We start from the raw sequence: 19,598 nt of genomic DNA on the forward strand, positions 1-19,598 counted from the left end.
GGTGGCGCCAGATCTCACACACCGGCCCTTTAAGAACACGGCGAGGTTCAGTTTCACCAATATATTTAATATTGATGATTCACTGCTTCCCCCTAAATGGGATTTTAATGTTAAGCATTAACAAAGTACAAATGTGAAGAAAGAAGTTAAGAAAAAACGATTGGTGGGCTGGTTGGACATAATTATTCCATTCCTAATTGCAGCTTAAGGAGCTTCCTATTTCTTATTTTGCTGCGAATTGCATCACTGTGGCCTGTAGACGCTTACATAAGCAGCAGGTAGAGGGCCGCTGCTTATGTCCACCCACATTGAAAAAGGTACGAGCTTATTTCTAGAAAGCACATGGTTTCAATTACAGAATTCCTGCCTCCGCACAGAAGGAGGGAGTCTCACTTCCTGTGAGGATTACTGCAGTGGTCAAGTACGAACAGATGTTTTCATGTATTCAGTCATTGGTTTATTCTTAGGTGTCTCTCTCGAACAAACGCCTCATTCTCAAAAGTCAGCAAACAAAAACAGCTGCCGGGACGTTACTTTTAAGAGTGGGATCATGGGAATGTAGCTAATAGCAGTATCAAACACAGGCATAAGGTTTTTTTTTTCCCACATTAGGACTGTAAGAACAGAATGTATCTGCTCTGCACCAGAGAATGGAGCAGAAGCGACACATCCTCTGTGCACGTAGAGCAATAATAGCGCTAATATTGTTGCGACAAATCCGGCGGCGCCGTCCAGTTAAATCCTGCTAGCGCTGTGTCCAATCAAGCGAAGAGGCCTCCACACTTAAAGCTCATTTAAGAGCAATTAAATTCCAGACTCTGACTCCCTGGCACAAAAACAAGCTCCATTCTGCATAAATGTCACGCTAATGCATTTATGAGTCATAAGAGGAACATCCCAGTGTGGCCGCGATCTGATGAGCAGCAACCACGAGCAAGCTAAGTTTAACGCCCAGGAATTCTGATTGATTCGCTTCGTTTTCAGTACTTAAATTGCATATTTTGCACCACAAACTACATGTAAAACCATCAGACAGACTGTGGCTTGAAGTGAGCATGTGTGTGCGTGTGTGCCCCACTCCCCCCGGGGGCGTGGGGGCGTAAAGGTGATGTGCGTTGGGTAGATTAGGCCCATCAGCGGGGCTAACGTCTGTGGCGCTCCTGACCGACTTCACGTGACCTGATTGTGCAGTCGTACTGCTTCACACGCTCCAGTCAACATGTCTGTGCCCGGAAGGTCACCCCCCCAACACACACACACACACACACACACAACTTTATAATACACTCAAGTTCCAAGGAAAAATATTATTCTACCAACAGTGTGAGCTTACTGACCGTGGACAGAAATAATACTAATTATTTATGAAAACAGTTTGAGTGGGTCTTAAATGCCACCTATATTCTGGTGGAGGCAGGTCCCTACAGCAGTCTTCTCTTCATATCACAAAAAGAAAGACAGAAATCCGATAAACGGATTGTAACGTTTAAATCAGGTTTTTTTTTCAGGTATTCAGATTCAATTATTACAGATTCGCATCACTTATCTGATTTTAATCTTCATATAAACGAGCGGAACGTTATTGGTCTAATCACATTTACTCAATTTACTCACATTTACTTTTACTCTTAAATCAGGTTTTGCAAATGTAGCCTGTTAGCGGTGCTGCAAACCGACATAGTCGAGTTGCAGTGAAAGTTGATAGAACACAATTTTCCCTTTGTCACCTTTAACCTGCTAAAAATCCTGCAGCGTTGCTTTTGTCTGTCTCACACATTATTTCCTTCACGCTCGAGTTGAAAACTCAGTGTTTTTCTTTCTGTTGCCTGGAATCCATTGGGGTAAAAATTAGGCAGCATTATTGAAGCTCTGATTTTATTTTAATAGTTTTCAATCTTAGAAATAACACCAGGCTGATTTTAGTCTGTTGGATCAGCTAATGTTGTGCCGTTAGCCTGTAGCTTCCTGATGTTCCAAGGAGAGACAGAAGGAAATCTCTTCAAACTCAAACCACAGACAGCAACAGTCATCAAGTCTGTTGGCCACTTTCACCAATTGTAGAGGGACAAGTATTGGGCCTTGAGGAACACCGTAGGAGACCGGAGCCAAACAAGACCTGAAATGATCATTTCCTGCTGATTCTCTCTACACTTTTTACATGGACAAAAAAAAAGTGTTTTTCTAAATGTCTGAATATCCACAGAGTACAAATTGTTTTTATCTAACAGTCTTGAAGTCTTCGCTGACTTTTGCCGCACAATCCACACGGGTCCTGTTATCTTCAAGATAAGGGAGAGGATTTGAGGAGAAGACGAGCTTCTCACCTGCTTCATCTCTCTTTTAAAAGGTGATACATCGCTGAGCCGGTTGTGTGAGTTGCCGCCCAGCTTGGGCTCACAGCCGGCACAGCGTCACATGACTGACTGCCAACTTTGTGTCTTCATCCTCATTTCCTTCTATCTGTCTGTGCGTTCTCGGAGCATCTGGGAAGAATATCTCAGGGTGCATTTGGAGCAGCATCATTACACATGTATTAGCATAAAAGTTTGATTTATTGTTGTATTGAATACTTTTCCCACATAATTTCCATTTCAGTAGATGTGCCAATATAAGCTTCTGCGTGAACAGAAACAAACTTGACTGTAACAGATGGTGTTTCAATGAAATTCCATTGGACTCTGGGTGGACCAGGACACACTGATTCTCACTGCTGCACGTGTGTTGACATGTATGATGTCAGAGATGGACCCTGGGGGGTGTATGGTGGTTTTGACTCACACTGCACATTCATGAAGAGAGATGTGGGGTTCATTTTTAGATTTCAGATTTCAGCCTGAGAGGGGCGCCTCTTTCTGCACGCCGAGGTGGTTCTCAGCTGTACAGTAATACTGTCTACAGTCGGAGAGATACAGCCTGCAGAGATCTGAAGAAGAGCTGGGCTCTTCACCAAGCAGTGTCTGGTTTACCCTGAACCAGGACTTCCTCCCTCGAGGGTGAGCATCAGTGTGACAGATCAGATTTACAGAATTGTTCTACACGGTTCCTCCACAAAAGCTTGAAAATGAAATATTAGAGCTATCCAAACCTTTGTGGGATTCAGTAGTTAAAATTTTATTCTAAATAGCAAATAGCAGTTATTCCAACGTGAGCCAGTTAGTCAGATGTAGTAATAAAAGCGGCCTCTGTCGCCATCTAGCGGTCAATGATACAAGGTGCACTGCAGTAGCGCTGTCCGCCGCAAGGGGCGCCGATCCGGCAGTGTTAAAACATATCTTTAATAAAAATGGTGAAAATAAAGACGAATGACGAATTTGCTTGTTATACAGAGCGGAGGTCTCTCCCGATGGCAGACAGCTCACCCCCTTCCACCCCGGGCCAACATAAAAACCGCACAATAGAGGAAATTAATCAACACACTTTTGTAACTATTTTACACATCGTCTCATTTAAAAATGCATTTACGAAACACTTTTTTTTAAAACGACACCAACAAAAACAAACAATCAAATCCCTTTTCCAAAAAAATTGAGGTGGTGAATAATGTCTTGTCTGTCACGGTGAAGAACAGTTGCCTTGACGACCACATGCACTGGTTATTAAAAGTTTGCGTGGAAGGATGTTGTGTTGTGTGTGCATATTGATATTTAACTGAAAATATGAAAATGTGAAACAGGATCAGATAGAAAGTGACGCTTCTCAAATTAGTCCTAATTACCGTAAATCCGTATTATTTACCGCTGAAGCGATGCCGCCCCCGTGCGGACAGACGCGGTACTGCAGGAGTGAAGGGCGCCCGAACTGTGTAAAAAACTATAAGTTTGTTTGAATTCTCCCACAAGTTTGATCAGGGACATCCATACGCAAAATATACGCCAGCAGAGAAACGTAAAATAATAATAATGTCAGAACTATGCTGTAAATAACAACAGTGCAACAACAGAAACAACTTCAAAAATGTAACAAATTGACTTAAGACACCTGAAGAATGACAAAAGGCTCCGAGTTATCACTTCATTCCTTTACTCATTCCCACATCAGATCCTCTTGACCCTGAATCCTGTGATTCCAAACACCTCGTGAATATTTTTGCCTGCAGAAACACACACTCGTCAAATGCAGCAACTTTTGCAGCAGGCATCATTTTCCTCCCACTGACGCCCCTCGATAGTACCGACACGTGCGCAGGACACCGCTGTGGTCCCGCCCGCGTGTGCTGGACTTAAAATCATGCAGCGTTTGTCTCTGAGGATGCATTTAATAAAATAAAAACAGCAGTGTTTGCCACATTACCTTATAAATATGTACCATTTATACTGCCCTTTAGGGGCAAAAAGACTGTTTATGTCCAGGTGTATAATAGTTATGAACTGAAGTTTAATGCTGGGTGCCTCTTTCATTGCACGCCGTCCTCCGACGTACAAGCGTCACCACTCCACCGGGGCCATTCTGTGCGGATGTCGCTTTCTCCCTGTGCAAAGGCGCCAAGATCATGTGACGCAGGCCGAGTGAGCGCCAGCTGCGCGGTGACGGTGGACGGCAGGATCTCGTGTCCTCTTGCTCCACATCGGTGCGCAGTGTCGTACAGTCTGATGTTACCCCTAAAGCTCCAAAGGCCGACCCTGAATTTTCAGTGGATTTCAATGTGGACCTGTGAAGACACGAGGAGGGAGTCAGGGAACAGATCTCTTAACAAGCACTTGTTCCTAATCAGAGTCACCGGGAGTGTGAACCAGCGGCCACTGGGTGAGAGGCAGAAATACAGGCTGGGCAGGACAGTGGGCCGCCCAGGGGCGACCTTTCCACCTCCTGGTCCGCTGTGCCATAAAGATACATTCATTCCAATCCTGCCTCTTCATTACCTTTAATGCTTATTTGGGCCTGTTTATTGTGAAACTGCTTAGATTTGCCTGATTTGTCAATCTTCACAGGATTAAAGAACAACCGAGAGGAAGTTGGCCGGACAGTTTAAAATGGTTCGTGTTTATTCCCACAGTCAAAAGGTCAGTTGAAAAGTAAATTTGGCATGTTAATCTTTAAAAAAAAGCCTGACCACATGACAAAAGTCCCCGACGATGTCCTGGCAACAGCCGATTATCAGTCCAACATCACGGTTCAGTAGAAACCACTGGAAACCAGAGCTCCCATTAACTAAACCTGTTGCACAAATATTGTTGCATGTCTTCATTCCATAACACGATGAAGATTATGGAAATATTAGGCTACCTAACATCACTAACCGTTTATTGTACAGGTATAAGTTTTCAGGCTTTTTAAATTGTAATTTACTTCCATATCACCCGGTATTTCAGTTAAAGTCTGTTTAGATTCATTTAACCACACTGAACCACTTTTCTTGGAGGGTGATCGGAACCACATTTTGTTTGATGCCACCTTTATTTCATTACTTATCTTTAAACTATAAACAGCCCGGACAACGTTTGTGGGTATTGAAGTGACAATGACAAACTTTCTAAAGGACCGTGAACGCGTCTTAACAACTTCGCTTCTTAACGTTACCTGTAACCTGACGTTAAACATCATCGAAGCGACGAGGTAGACATAAGGGAATCTGATTCGCAGACGCCATGCGAGCTCAAAAAATATCAACAAAGTCCTGGTCAAGCCTTTGGAAAACACCTCGTAAGTCCGACCAGCCGAGCCCGAAAATCGGAGCACTAAATGAGACAGACTCGCCATACAGGCGACGTCCGGCCCCGGAGGTTCCTGGAACTACAGTGTCAGAAAGTGGGGCGCACAGACGACAGGAGCGGGGACCGACAGTTCATATTTCTCAGAGTCGAGTGACACAAAACCCCATTTAACGACGCCTGTCTGTTCTGTCGCAGCTGCTCCACCCCGGCGGTTTCTTCCCCGAGTTCTGTTAAAAGAAACAACACAGGAAGATGGACGTACGGCCGTGACGTCACTGTTACTTCCTGGGGAACCGAACTGCCTCCCAAACCCGGAAATAGCGTTTTATGGGGGACAGTAAACGGTGTGACACACCAGGAGCACTGTGAAGATAACAAACGGCTCAGATTTATGACTCATCATACATACATACATACACACACACACACACACACACCACACACACACACACACACACATACATACATACATACATACATAGGATTTTCTGTTTTCATGACCAATCACCAGTTTTTTTTAAAAGAAGATGCTCCCAAAATCAATATAATTTCCCCCATTTGCTTATTTCAAACCCACTATAATTATTACTGAAAAAAATGTTCTAAGGTTTTAAGTTGGAATTTCTTTCCTAGGTTCTCAGAAAAGTCTTTAATGTTCGTCTGGGACGTAAGGTACATGGTAATAAATACGGTATGCACACGGTAGCAAGTATTCTTTAATATATTTGTATGTACATATTGTGAGCTATTTTGTGCATGTAAGGCTGATGGGGGGATCAGTTTCCACTGTTCCCTTCACTCTTTGGAGAGTCCAGTGTTTCACCACGTACAACACGGCCTTTAGCCTGACTTTTGTATGTTTTGGACTGAAGTAGGCAAAGGAAAACATGGAAAAACTGCAAATAAGCGACAGTTTTCTGCTGCTGTTATTCTGTGTGTGTGTGGTCTTTTAATGTGTCGTCACTTCCGCAGTGTGTCACACTTTTTAGCTTATCTTATCTAAATCCCCATTGGATTACACCTATTTAAAAATGAAATAAACTATTAATAATACGAATAATAATAAAATTGTCTAGTGTAAGTATAATGTTTTGCCAGGATGGAGCCCGACTTCTAAAAGCCTCTGTGGAATCATTCGTTCCGTCGGTACTTCGGCCCTGTGGGCGTGTCCTTCTTCGTCGACTGCGCCATCTAGTGGTGGTGGTGGATAATTCCCTTTTTTCCACAGGGTGGTGGCCGCTGTTTTGCTTTATAGCCTACCGATCAACCACGAAAGCATGGGAATGTTGCGACGCAATTTCTGACTTGACTTTTTTTAAGTTCCCAAAACTGTACCACGTCGCCGTTCTACGTCCTCGGAGCTTTGCTGGGCACAGCCGAGGCCGGTAGCAAAGCGTTTTTGGCGGATTTCACCGACGAGAAACTCCGGACAAAGGAAAAGAGACTTGTGAGCTAACGTTAGCAGACACCCGGGCTAACTTAGCATTCCTGTAACTGCAGCACCATGCAGGCCATAAAGTGTGTCGTTGTCGGAGACGGGTAAGTTTAATAAATCGAGCTGCGTTTAAGTTCCACTAACTTATTGTTTGCTACAAATCAGGAAGTGCTGCGATAGCTAGCCATTAGCTGTCACTGTTCTATCCGACCGTAAACCAGTTGTGTCCGATAAAAAAAATTCCCAGTAGAAAAGTCGAGTAAAGCGAGGGCTTTTCTACATATGTACAAGTGTTTTCCCTAAGGTTCACTCTCTGTTTCCTCGACAACCCTTTATTGCGTGAATGTGAACTATTTAATCGCGACCGTAGGCGGTAGCTAACCATTGACTCAGCGCTAAATAATTCCTCTAAAATCGGTTTCCTCATTCTTGGGTCGAGTCGGACTTTACTGGTCACCGATCCCTCCTACACACCTTTTTAATTCTGCCTCTTGGCAACGCCAGTTGAGCAATTTTAATTTGCTGTTGTGTGTCTTCACGTCGTTCGGGTGATCGCAGACGTGCAATTAATGGGTGTCTATTCCTGCGGCTTGTTTTTAGCCTTTAAAAGCTAAGATTGACGATGCAAATTCTTTGTTTACAAGTCTGTTGACTTGAAATGCAGCCGTCAGATATTGTTCAGGCTGCGTGTGTGTGTTTGATTTATCATTTTAGACCAAACGCCAGTGGTTTTTATTTTGCTAATAGTTGTACAACACACACAGCAGCCTATTTTACCAACCAATGATGTGGATGCAAAGAGCACAGAAAAGAGCCGGTCTGCAAACACGTGAAAATAAAACATCTTGTGCATCTCTTGCAGAGCCGTGGGTAAGACCTGCTTGCTCATCAGCTACACCACCAATGCCTTTCCTGGAGAGTACATCCCCACCGTGTGAGTATCCGACACTGCAGTCCACGTCGATGCAGAACTGGCCGTCCGTCTCATCGACAGTGGCCCAACATCTGGTCTCCACCCTTCTTATAGAATTGCTGCATAATTAGGAGTGACAGTTGATTGGCATTCTGCTTACACGAGATGCTGATTACATTTCATGCCTCAGGTTGATAGTCTGGCAGACTGGTTTTATTACTAGTAGGGTTTTCTTGACAGGATGGCCTTTACCAGTTTTTCATTCTGAAAAGCTGGACAGAGTAAAGAGGCATTTTATATTCATATATATTCGTTTATATTTGTTGTGAGTGTCTTTAATGTGTCCCCGACGAATCGAGCTCATTTTCCACATTGCTTCTGTCAGGTTCGACAACTACTCTGCCAATGTGATGGTGGATGGAAAGCCAGTGAATCTTGGCCTCTGGGACACAGCGGGACAAGAGGACTATGACAGACTCCGCCCACTGTCATACCCACAGACGGTATTAAAAATACGTTGTTGACATTTGACCGTGGGCTCGTCCGAGAAGTCTGCGACTTGGCCAACGTGTCGGAGGAGGGAAAAGCACCTTTGCACGGCCCGCGCCCGCTCAGTCAAGCAGAGATTAACGAACACAGGCTCTGATTTCCTTTTCTCCTTTCTTTTCCTCACCAGGATGTGTTTCTTATCTGTTTTTCACTCGTGAGTCCTGCCTCGTTTGAAAACGTCCGCGCCAAGGTGAGTAGATGAGATAGATCCTCTTTTTGCTCCCCCCCCCCCTCACCTGGTCACACGACCTCCCGCTGCTGATCTTAGAGCTGGCGTTTGTCGGAATCTTTCACATGTTCGCAGCTGTCTGGTTGTTTTTCCGATAAAGATGTTGACTATTCAGTGGCGATTAAGTTGGTTTGTAAAGCCACCGGCCAATTGTAGTACCCCCCGGCATCGATTTTTTTTTTGTCTCTCAATTTTTAATTTGTCCATTTTAATCTTGGCGTGTCCCCGTATGAAGCTCCTGTCTGTGCTGTGTCATTTACTGGCTGCTGTTGTCTCCGCAGTGGTATCCTGAGGTGAGACATCACTGTCCCAACACTCCCATCATCCTGGTGGGCACCAAGCTGGATCTGAGGGATGACAAAGACACCATAGAGAAGCTGAGGGAGAAGAAACTCTCCCCTATCACGTACCCCCAAGGACTGGCCATGGCCAAAGAAATCAGTAATGACAATTGACTGTCTTGGATTTACAAACCTTTTTACTCAACATTCTCTCAAATATTGACCGCCTTCTCTTCTCAGGTGCCGTCAAGTACCTGGAGTGCTCAGCCCTGACCCAGCGCGGCCTTAAAACCGTGTTTGACGAGGCCATCCGGGCCGTCCTCTGCCCCCCACCTGCAAAGAAGAAGCATAAGAAGTGTAGTTTACTCTAAGCCTCATTCCTGAAACCCTGCCCCCTAGCGGTGAGGGTTTGCATCATGGCAGGAGAACCACACCAGTATACACAAAACCAGTACTCCGCATTCTTTCCTTCCATACATGTAGCTACACCAGTAAATCCAATCATTTCCACTCGGTAAAATTGTCAAATCAGGTCCAGTATAGACGAGGTTGGGAATGTTTTTAACCCCTAATTTCCCATCAAAGAACAAGTGAAATTCTCGAGGCCTTCTAGAGCAGATTGGGTGCTTTTGTGTTTAATCGATTTGTTTTTCCACAGTTCAGAACGATTTTTTTTGTTTGTTAGTTTACAGTCCTGTTTTACATTTTTGCCAAATGCATCCTCCAGACGTTCTGTATTTTAGCAGACAATATTTGTCCGATAAACGATGAGGTGACGCGGCGTTTCTCTGTTATGTGTCAAACTGTCTACTTGAAGTAACTGAGATTGTTTTTGTTTTTTTTCCTGCCTCTCATCGGTTTGTTGTTTTCCATATCCGACGATTCCTGAAACATTCTCAAAATCCAGCTCTGACACCGACAGTGCTCTTAATCCGCGTAAACCCCAACAATCCAGTACCGTATTTAAAACCGTGCCCGTCACCTTTAATGGTATCCACACACACACACCATTTAACTTGACTTTTTGTCCCGACAGGATCGAAGCAACATTTTTACACTTTGGAATCGTTTGGGTGTTTTGGTGGCGGTAACAGGAGCCTTTGATGCTCTGTGGGCATTTTTCTGAACCATTGGTGCAGCACGTTTCTTTATTCCTGCAGTGGCATCACTACTGGCTACGCGATATCACCAAGAGCGCTAACGCCTGCTAATAACGGTAACAAAGCTGCTGTCGGTTATGATGTCGTATACTATGTTACCATGTACTCGTCTTTGTCATAATCATGTGATTTGAGGTTGTTTTTTTTGTATCTATAAGTTACACTTCACTCACTGTATTTTGAAACTAACACTATGAATATCCTTTTGTTTTAATACCTCTGCAGTTAACGCTACCTTTAATCTCCCCGCAGGCCTTGCTTTCTGTAATTAATGCTAATGGCATGTACGTGCAACATATACTGAGAATTAAGAAGCGCTACATTCTATTTTTTTTGCCTGTTGGAACACATTTTGAACTACTAGATCAGGGGTAAAGCACATGTTGCTCGTGTTGTATTCAGACATCAAGCTGCGCTTTAATTCAAGCAAATGTCGTTATATGGATACAAGCTATTGTCACTTTTTTGAAAAGCCAATAAATTCAAGTATAATTAAAAAAAAAACTTCAATTCAAGCCAAAAATGAGTCAAATGCTCTGGAAATACATTGACAAGACAAATCCAAGCCTGTCGTGTCCACCACATAATTGACAGTCCATAAACCCACAAGGTTTTCTAACATTTATGGCACAAAATTCCTTCTTTGTGTGAAAAAAGAAAAACTCTGGGTGGGATGTTGCTTCAGGAGTCCACAAATCTCAACAGGGTTCCAGAAGTTGTAGGCACACTGGGGAGGAAATAAAAGCAAAAGTTATTGGATCATATATTTAAAAAAAAACACTGTTGGAACATGTGCGATTGGCAAATTCCACCTCTGCACGAGCTCGGCTCCAACGATGTCATTAATGAGGTATTTCATGTGGAATTTCACTTGTGAGGGCGTTTTGCGCTCTTCCAACTCCGCCTGTAAGACTTCGCCATATTTGGACTTCCTCACCATGTTGAGCACGGCCTTACGACCTAACGGTGGAAAAATCTTTGACTTGAGAACTGTATGAACATCTGGAACTACATCTGTGTGGTGCCCACCTTGTATAAAGTACTTCGTGAATTTGCCAGAGTTGGGGATGGACAGCCACCAGCTGCCTGCGTCCCTCACCGTCAGGACCCCTGATTTAACCAGCTGCCTACAAGGGGGAAGAATACGCAGAGTTCAAATGTGCTAATAAAAAGGGCGAACCAGCATCTGCGTGGCTAAAACCGTACGTGATCTCGGAGTCTGTGAAGAGCAGCCCCCTCAGCATCCGGTCTTTACCGAAGCTCAGGTCCGTGCAGGACGGCAGCGCTTTCTCCAAGAACCTCCCGACCACCTCTTGAGTCTCCCTGCCTTCCTGCCCTGCCAGCACTTTGGCCTTGTAATCCGAAGCGAAAACCAGGCCATAAGCTTCCGCGTCAAATCCGAGCTGAAACATCAGCAGTTCCCCTCCTTCACGAAGTTTATTCTGTCAAAAGTTCGAAAAATCCAAATCTGTCATATTTAGACAGGTAAACCTGAACTTTGTGGCACAGAATAACCGTACCAGCTCCTTGTCCACCATGGTCTTGTCCCGATGTAGGCTGTAGAGTTGGTGCTTCAGAACGATCCGAGGCAACGCGTCATTGAAGAGCTTCCTGGGGAACAATGTCATCAGGTACTCCAGGGTCGATCTGATGTCAAGCGCTCCTTTGCCATGGAGAAATCGGACAGTTAAACATCTTGACTGAGATTTAAGTATATTGACACAGCTCTGGAACACGGACACCTACCATCTTTGTTGCAGACGGTCCCAAAATGATCGGTGCCAACTCTTCTCCTCTTTGCGTTGAAAGTGTCTGAAATCAAGGCCCGTTTTCTATTCATGTCTACAATAGAAACAAGAGATTATAACGCGACATTAGTGAACGCACTTATGTAAATAACCAATCGCGCTTCTTAACTTAAAATACATCTATAGGAAGTCAAGATAAATGGTGCTTTAAGTTTCCGGTTAAAAACACCGACAGTCCAATGTGTTTATGGAATAATTGCTTCTTTCGTCCACTATTTTCAACAGAAACGTCCTAATTGTGTAGCTCGCCAAGTGGACCATTGTGAGACAGTTTTAGACGCTTCTTAAAAAAATAAAACAAAACATACGTTGATGTAATGATGTTATCCACTTCCATACATATTTAGAACATGACAAACACTCTATCCGTTAAAAACACCTTTATTATGGCTCGGGGCTAACATAGTTAGCCAGCCAGCTAGCGTTGCGTGTAGTTGTTATTGCTTGTAAGATAAACACGTAGTTGTCATATTCTTGACAACTAAAGTTAATCTTGATTACAAACCTGTAAAATTACCTGACAGCTTTTGTCAAAAGAACCTTCATCTCTTCTCCGCTAGAGAGATTATGAGGCTTTTAAAAACAGATGACAACATGGCTCAAATTATATGTAATGGTCCCGACTTCCGCCTAGCGGCTCGGAGGACGAATTGATCCCGGAAGTGAGGTCAACTGTTTAGCATAGCTACTTTAGCATCAGGTAACGAATACGCATTATTTTGGTCTGGCTTTAGCGACATTTTTTAAAAGTATTTTAACATTTAAACATTTTATTAACTAATAAGACGATTCTGCAACATGTGATTTGACAGATAATTATTTCAGAAACACAAGGGTACTTCTCAACGTCATGTTATTAGGAGAAATTCCCGTCACACCACTGTTTACAGTGCGTGCTAAATGAGTTGTAGGGTGATTCGCGAAACAAAAAGGCAATATTAACTACGAATTTGCTTTAAACTATCGAAGAAAACGGTGTAAACCAGGAGTGTCCCAGAGGGCTGCGATCCAGTCGGGTTTTGGATCCTCCCAGGCAGGTCAGAAAACCCAGTCTGATTGTGACCCTCCATGCCTGAGACAACCCTGATGTAAACAATAAGTTTTAACGGGGTTAAAAATATATGTTTATGCATTATGAAGATGCATATTCGAGAATCTACAGAGAGGAAGCTATACTGTCAATGATGACTCAAAACAAGTGAATAAGAACATTGTTTTGCCCCTTGCTCTTTTCCTCACAAGGTAACAATGGACCACGGGAGGTCAAACAACCCCCCCTCCAGCTACAAAAGTCACAGGTTACCCTACGAAGGCGACGGGAATGACAGCAGACGCAATAGGCACCCCAAAACAGACTACCAATATGATTCTAGGCAAATTCCAGGCAGACCTGAGTGTTTGAGCACCAGAAAGGAGCTTTACGAGAGGAACTTTCCTGTGTATAAACAGCCTGCCGAGGTGGGAAGTTTCTCCCTCGACTCCAAGCGGAGATTTTTCAATGACAGCAGGCAGATTAGATACTACGCAAAGCTGGACAGACGACCCAACTTTGACCTGACGGATGGATACAGGGATCGCTATGTAAAGAGAGACGGATCTGTCAAAGAGAATCTCAACCACCTCCTTCAGTGGATTTTGGCCAACAGAGCAGCAGTCGGCTCAAGTCAGGCTGCGGCATCACCTTGGTAGGCGCTTCAAACTCTCTGATCCCACTCTAGCCGTGTTCCCTGTTGAGCTTTTTCCTTGTGCATCTAATTATTGCTCTTCTCAGCCCTATAGACACCGACTTTGTGACGTGGCGAGGGCACCTGACCAAGCTGCTGACCACTCCCTACGAGAACCGCGAGGGCTGGCTGCTGGCGGTCACCAAGTTCAAGGGGACGCTTTATGTCAGTGAAGTGGAAACGGAGGCTGCGCGCACGCAGCGTCAGAACCGCACAGAGAAGCACGAAGAGATGACGTACTGGGGGTACAAGTTCGAGCAATACATGTGTGCCGGTAGGACCGTCAGTTCTGCTGCACCTTCACAGACAACATTTATTTTATGTGATGAGTTTCAAACCAAAGATTCATGGTTAAACGATGCGGCTTTTCCTCGCCTGTTAGACGACGCCCAGAGTGTACCCAACCCAGGAGGGGTTGTTAACACCAATGAGGCCTTCTGCGCTGTGGTGAGGACGCGTCTCGCGGATCACAGGCTCCTGTTCTCTGGCGAGGTGGACGGCCGTGATAAAGACCCCAGAGCTCCGCCCCCTCCAGAATGCTACATCGAGCTGAAGACCTCTGCGGAGATCTGCACTCCTAAGCAGCGTAGCAACTTCCACCGGTAAATAACGAGTGGGTAAAACGCCACACAGGAAGTGTCTTCCTGTGGTTTTTTCTGAAGGTTTCCTCGTTTTTGCTGGTCCTCAGGTTCAAACTGCTAAAGTGGTGGGCTCAGTCTTTTCTCCTCGGAGTCCCTCGGATTATCGCAGGATTTCGGACTCACGACGGAGTGGTCGTTGACGTGGAAACCATTTCAGTCTCGGAAATTTCTCATATAATCAAGGTATCTTTATTGTTATTTTGTCAGTTTTTACGAACAAAGCTTTAATAACTGTTGTTTTTTTTTACTTGGAACAGGCTGAAAGAAACTGCTGGAAACCAACAGTCTGCATGAACTTTTGCTGTGCTTTCCTGTCTTTTGTCAAGCGTACAGTCACAGAAGATGACCCGAGGTGAGTCCCAACCATAGAACTTACTGAGTAGACCTTTTTTTTGACTAACAAATCTTTATAAATTATTCTGGGCTCTTGTCTTCTTTAGCGTGGTGTACCTGTTCTCCTATGAGCCCTATGGAGATGTAACCTTCACTGTCCACAGGGACTCCCAGTATTCCTTCCTGCCACCCTGGTATGTGGAGGAACTTATTGGCAGACAGCGCTGATGTACCATTTATACTGCACTGGGACAGTTGTGTTTGACATCTGTCTCAATTTTAAGGTTTTTAATTTTTTTTATACATTTTTAAAAAATATATAGATGGATTGTAGGATGAAAAAATACCAAAACAAGTGTTGAGTATTGCATCAGGAGTTACAGATTAATGTAAACAGTCAAGACAAAAGTTCTGAAGAAAACGTTAGCCAAGTCTACCGTGACCGCCTCTACATGATATACCGTAATAAAAACTGCATGTTAACTCGTCTCCACCTCCTTTTGCCTTTTGTTTAATAAACTCATTTGGTCCCACTTGTTCACTCCTAAACTTGGTGTCCACAAATGAGTTAACACAGTATTCGAGAGTGGGACTCGAGGGTTGCTGGAGAGGCGGTAGATTATGAACTATGATTCTGCAACTGGAGGATGGTGCAACAACGTCCAACTGGGTTTTATATATTTTATTGAGAGTTGAGATAAGATGCTCTATGTTACAGGTTCACAGTTGCTATGGTTGCTAACAACTAATAATTCGAGATATATATTGATCCCTTGATAAATATATACATTTATCCCAGGATAATGCCCTGCGGAATCGCAATATTTCCGCTCAATGTGCTGCCCAAAAGGTGCAACACTCCCAGTTGGTGCCACGTTTAACCAACACACACAAGGTTAGCAATAACACTAATTATTAATGAATTAATTAACACTAATAGGTCCTGCAAGTGATTATGGCTGCTGCTTTTGTCCCCACTGAAGCAAAGGCGAAAACACAGGCACAAGGTGGTTCAGATGAAACAGCAGGTGGTCCGAGAGTTTTTCAGGCAGGACAGTAGAAAGGGGAAACCTGCTGATGCCGACTGGAGGCTTCAACCAGGCATAGTGAGCCTCTTCTGGGATGGTACGGGCAGCTGTTGGCAGACCTATTTGAGACACGGGAGAGCGCTCAGTGTCCTCCGTTTGTCGCCCTTCACAATCAAGGGGTGGGTGCACTGGCTAATCAGCGGCCATGTGCCCTTTTTCTATATGTTCCCACCAATAGCTCTAATCTCCGTGGCCGGATGATGATCCTCATAGCCCCTCATTGGCCATCAAAAGACTGACAAACATAGCGCAGTTCCTCTAAAATTGAAAGGTTTTTTTTAAAAAACATTATATAGATGGATTGTAGCACAAAAATACCACAAGAATTTCTCAAACATTTTTATTTTTGCTTGGTGACAACGATCATTTAACCCAAACCATTTTAACTCACATAATTAGATCAATATTACACGTACAAAACAACAAAATAAATTAGCGTCGAGTATTGCATCAGCAGTTACAGATTATTTTCATGTAAACTGTCAAGACAAAACTATTTAATGACAAGTGGAAGGCAAAAGTTCTGAAGAAAACAGTCGCCAAGTGCCCCTATATGATATAATAAAAACTGCATGTTAACTCGTCTCCGGGTCCTTGTGTTCAATAAACTCATTTGGTCCCTCTTGTTCACTCCTAAACTTGGTCTCCACAAATGAATTAAAGGTCTCTTCTCTTTTCCCATTGGGGTCATTTGGCACAAATGGATTAGTAAAGGGTTATTTTAAAATTGGACACAGCTTTTGTCAAAGTGTGACGCTGATATTTCAGGCAAGCTTGGAAGTGTTTGTAAACGCACCGATCCCCTCTCATTCCCTCACCGATCCTCTCTCATTCCCTCACCGATCCCCCCTCATTCCCGCACCGATCCCCTCTCATTCCCTCACCGATCCCCTCTCATTCCCACATCGATCCTCTCTCATTCCCGCCCCGATCCCCTCTCATTCCCTCACCGATCCCCTCTCATTCCCGCACCGATCCCCTCTCATTCCCGCACCGATCCCCTCTCATTCCCACATCGATCCTCTCTCATTCCCGCCCCGATCCCCTCTCATTCCCGCACCGATCCCCTCTCATTCCCACACCGGGGTTATGGAGCTCACCACATCTTCATGCCTGCAGCTTCCTGTGCAGGCCCATGACTTTGAAGGTGGCCGCGGTGATTTTTTCGTACACCACAAACATGAGGGCAGCGGTCAGAACTGTCTGAAGCAGCTTGGCCTCCAGGCCTTTATACAAACCAAGAGCCCCGTACCTCCTGCAAAACAGCAGTAACACACGTTATCCGGCGGTCCCTGCATCAGGCAGCCTGCTGTCAAAGTCCAACTTACTTAATTCTGTCCATGAGCAGGGAGAAAATGTTCGAGAGGCTCCCGATCAAGCCGCCTTTGCCACCTTTGTACTGGCCGAACTGTGGAGAAACCATAAAACAGGTTGTCTCCTTTCATTCCAAGAGATGTGAATATTCATTTTTTAACCTAAATAACACAAGGTCATATGTTTCTGTTCTACATGAATGAGATAAATAGCCTCATTTACATGTTATCTTTGCAAATTGCATTGAAAGTCATCTGTTCAGTGAAAAAACACTCAGATCTGCACGGTTGTTATCTATCAGAGGCTTTTTACAGCAGTAAAAACATATCTTTCAGATTGGTCTTTACCCTCAGAATGGTCTGAACCGTCTGAAGAGGATATGTGCTGGTGGCAGCGATGGCCTTGGCGATAGCTCCAATGAGAAAGATCTCAGCTGAGGAAATCTGTAGTAGAAAACAGAGAATCAATCTGGCCTTGAACACAACCCTGATGAGTCCCGACAAGCACTACAACACCATAAAGATTGTGTGCGGACATCACAGTCTGGCTCTTTGGTTATGTATGAGGCAATAATTCCCCAGAACAGAATGGATTTTGATCATTTAAATATCACACAAGACTCTTAAAGTTGAGTCAGCAATGTTTACTGGACCCAACATGGTGGAGATCAGCGCAAACGTATAATCCCCCATTGGCCACTTTTGTCCTCTTACCTTCCGTCCCTCTCTCCCTGCCTTCCTCTTCATGGCCTCGTAGAACATAAACTGCACGGCCGGGTTAAGGACAAGGATGAGAGAAGGTAGCGTGCCGTTCCACAGCGCTCCCACACCTTCATTGGATATAATCTGAGTGAACGCATCTGTACGGGGAAGGACAGAGGAGGGTCACGCTAACAGTAATCAGAAATACAAACTGTCGAGCGTCACACACCAAATATGCCTGTATAGTGGGTCTGATGAAGGTCTTCATTTCTGAACTTGGCCCCCTGGAGCTTCAGTCGAGTGTTGACCACCCACATGGGAGTAGTGAGGATCACGTTCACGGCCCCTTCATGGACAACGCTTGGTTAACTGTACTGATTCCTTTTTACAGGATCCACATGGAGTTATTCCGCACACAAACCTGATACAATCCCAATTAGCAGATCTTTGCTGGGTCTGGACCCATTTGGACCAGATATCATCAGCTTTTTCAGTGTGTTGAAGGTGTAGAAGTAGACAAAGTTGGAGCAACAAAGGCTGGAGATGACGGGCAACCAGCCTCTGTACAGAGACAGACTGACACATTTGGGTCAATAGAGTTAATAACAATTTATTGGCAGCATGGCTGCATCTTTGTGAGAGCAAAACTATACTCACAGGCCTTCTTCCTTTGCTATCTCAGCCAGAATGACGGGTGTAGTTTTAGATTTCCGCTTCTCATCCACTTAAAAAGAAAGAAAACAATTCATAAACTTTGACCAAGTGTCCTGAACTAGGTGAAAGGGCAACCCACCTAATCCTAGAGTTAATGCTTCGGTTAGAAAAATAGCCCCGTGTAGTTAAAATGTAGCTGTATCACGATGTACCGGGCCAGCTGCTGAATAACAAACCTGTTATAAAGGGATAATAGAGGCAAATAGACTGGTCAGGACTGTAAATCTAAATCTGATCAAAGTTAAATGAATGGGACAGAAAAGTGACAGATTATAATGGAATGGGAGCATTGGGGACTATTTACGAGAGAAAGATGGACTGAACTAGTATGCTGAGGTAGATATAATAACAATAAATACACAGAGTTTTAGTAAAATTGCACGTGTGCACTTTTACACGGTAAATGTCTTGGTTAAAACGTGATTAAAACTTTTAAAGTCCTTTTTCAACATCGTAGTAGTCTTTTACGTGTCTGTAAGTGACGGCAAAGCATCCTAAAGTGGAGGTTTTAAGCAGCTGTAATCAGTTAAACTCCGAGAGCTCCAGCTCACCCTGCAGCCTGCTTTTGGCCGTCTCCAGAGGGAAGAAGACGGTCATAGCTGTCACACTCCCCTGACGGAAAACAACCAAATCACTATTTTAAGAAAAACACAAACAAGTGGCCCGCAGGTTACGGGCTTCCCATGTTATCCGTACTCACCACAGCACCTGCCACAGCATGAACCAGAGTCTCGTACGACAGGAGGCTGACAGCCGAGCCATTGTGACCGGACATTCCTGCAGCGCCTGGAGCAGCCGGACTACCCGGAAATGAGCGAACCCAGGGGGGACAGATGGAGCTCGGTGTGACTCGTCGGTGTGGGACCGATTATGCGAAGGAGATAAACATCGACTCGTCCAAAAACTGTCAAAGGGAGGAAAGAAAGTTGTTTTAAATCAATTCTGAAATGCCGAGCGAGGCTCCTCCCACTCTCCGCTCATTGGCCGAGCAGGAACTTTCTTCTTCGTCCCTTTTTAGTGAAAACGCGCTTCTTGATTTTCTTCTTCGTCGATTTCT

General features: G+C 44.4%; 4 protein-coding genes and 1 long non-coding RNA gene across 9 annotated transcripts; 2 read left to right on the forward strand and 3 right to left on the reverse strand.

The window, feature by feature from the left end:
• Nucleotides 1-2,533: 2,533 nt before the first annotated feature.
• Nucleotides 2,534-5,988, reverse strand: LOC130514930 (uncharacterized). Its single transcript, XR_008947087.1, has 2 exons — nucleotides 5,518-5,988; nucleotides 2,534-4,648 (listed from the first exon to the last, which is right to left on the reverse strand). It is a non-coding gene; the product is annotated as an uncharacterized LOC130514930 (long non-coding RNA).
• An 872-nt stretch (nucleotides 5,989-6,860) lies between these two features.
• LOC130514924 (ras-related C3 botulinum toxin substrate 1-like) lies at nucleotides 6,861-10,741 on the forward strand. The gene is made up of 6 exons (XM_057014832.1): nucleotides 6,861-7,190; nucleotides 7,949-8,020; nucleotides 8,385-8,502; nucleotides 8,676-8,738; nucleotides 9,059-9,218; nucleotides 9,299-10,741. The coding sequence occupies exons 1-6, from the start codon at nucleotides 7,156-7,158 to the stop codon at nucleotides 9,427-9,429; spliced, it is 579 nt and encodes a 192-aa protein (XP_056870812.1). The 5' UTR covers nucleotides 6,861-7,155; the 3' UTR covers nucleotides 9,430-10,741.
• Nucleotides 10,611-12,670, reverse strand: LOC130514921 (serine/threonine-protein kinase 19-like). 2 transcript variants are annotated; one of them, XM_057014827.1, is made up of 7 exons: nucleotides 12,544-12,670; nucleotides 11,965-12,060; nucleotides 11,739-11,881; nucleotides 11,425-11,660; nucleotides 11,248-11,345; nucleotides 11,031-11,178; nucleotides 10,611-10,945 (listed from the first exon to the last, which is right to left on the reverse strand). In XM_057014827.1, the coding sequence occupies exons 2-7, from the start codon at nucleotides 12,056-12,058 to the stop codon at nucleotides 10,900-10,902; spliced, it is 765 nt and encodes a 254-aa protein (XP_056870807.1). In that variant the 5' UTR covers nucleotides 12,059-12,060; nucleotides 12,544-12,670; the 3' UTR covers nucleotides 10,611-10,899. The 2 variants fall into 2 exon arrangements, with proteins under 2 accessions (XP_056870807.1, XP_056870808.1); XM_057014828.1 differs by having other exon boundaries at nucleotides 12,532-12,660.
• On the forward strand, nucleotides 12,665-15,212 carry dxo (decapping exoribonuclease). Of its 3 annotated transcripts, none has more exons than XM_057014802.1 (7): nucleotides 12,665-12,726; nucleotides 13,269-13,711; nucleotides 13,798-14,024; nucleotides 14,133-14,352; nucleotides 14,439-14,574; nucleotides 14,649-14,743; nucleotides 14,832-15,212. In XM_057014802.1, the coding sequence occupies exons 2-7, from the start codon at nucleotides 13,275-13,277 to the stop codon at nucleotides 14,950-14,952; spliced, it is 1,236 nt and encodes a 411-aa protein (XP_056870782.1). In that variant the 5' UTR covers nucleotides 12,665-12,726; nucleotides 13,269-13,274; the 3' UTR covers nucleotides 14,953-15,212. The 3 variants fall into 3 exon arrangements, with proteins under 3 accessions (XP_056870782.1, XP_056870781.1, XP_056870780.1); XM_057014801.1 differs by lacking the exon at nucleotides 12,665-12,726 and adding an exon at nucleotides 12,735-13,063; XM_057014800.1 differs by lacking the exon at nucleotides 12,665-12,726 and having other exon boundaries at nucleotides 12,735-13,711.
• A 926-nt stretch (nucleotides 15,213-16,138) lies between these two features.
• slc25a17l (solute carrier family 25 member 17-like) lies at nucleotides 16,139-19,523 on the reverse strand. 2 transcript variants are annotated; one of them, XM_057014812.1, is made up of 10 exons: nucleotides 19,242-19,523; nucleotides 19,093-19,153; nucleotides 18,485-18,551; nucleotides 18,249-18,403; nucleotides 18,057-18,173; nucleotides 17,840-17,985; nucleotides 17,474-17,569; nucleotides 17,141-17,220; nucleotides 16,873-17,067; nucleotides 16,139-16,827 (listed from the first exon to the last, which is right to left on the reverse strand). In XM_057014812.1, the coding sequence occupies exons 1-9, from the start codon at nucleotides 19,314-19,316 to the stop codon at nucleotides 16,920-16,922; spliced, it is 945 nt and encodes a 314-aa protein (XP_056870792.1). In that variant the 5' UTR covers nucleotides 19,317-19,523; the 3' UTR covers nucleotides 16,139-16,827; nucleotides 16,873-16,919. The 2 variants fall into 2 exon arrangements, with proteins under 2 accessions (XP_056870792.1, XP_056870791.1); XM_057014811.1 differs by having other exon boundaries at nucleotides 16,139-17,067; nucleotides 19,242-19,522.
• Nucleotides 19,524-19,598: the final 75 nt, after the last annotated feature.

This window comes from Takifugu flavidus, chromosome 18, assembly GCF_003711565.1.
Source record: "Takifugu flavidus isolate HTHZ2018 chromosome 18, ASM371156v2, whole genome shotgun sequence".
NCBI classification, from domain to species: Eukaryota; Metazoa; Chordata; class Actinopteri; order Tetraodontiformes; family Tetraodontidae; genus Takifugu; species Takifugu flavidus.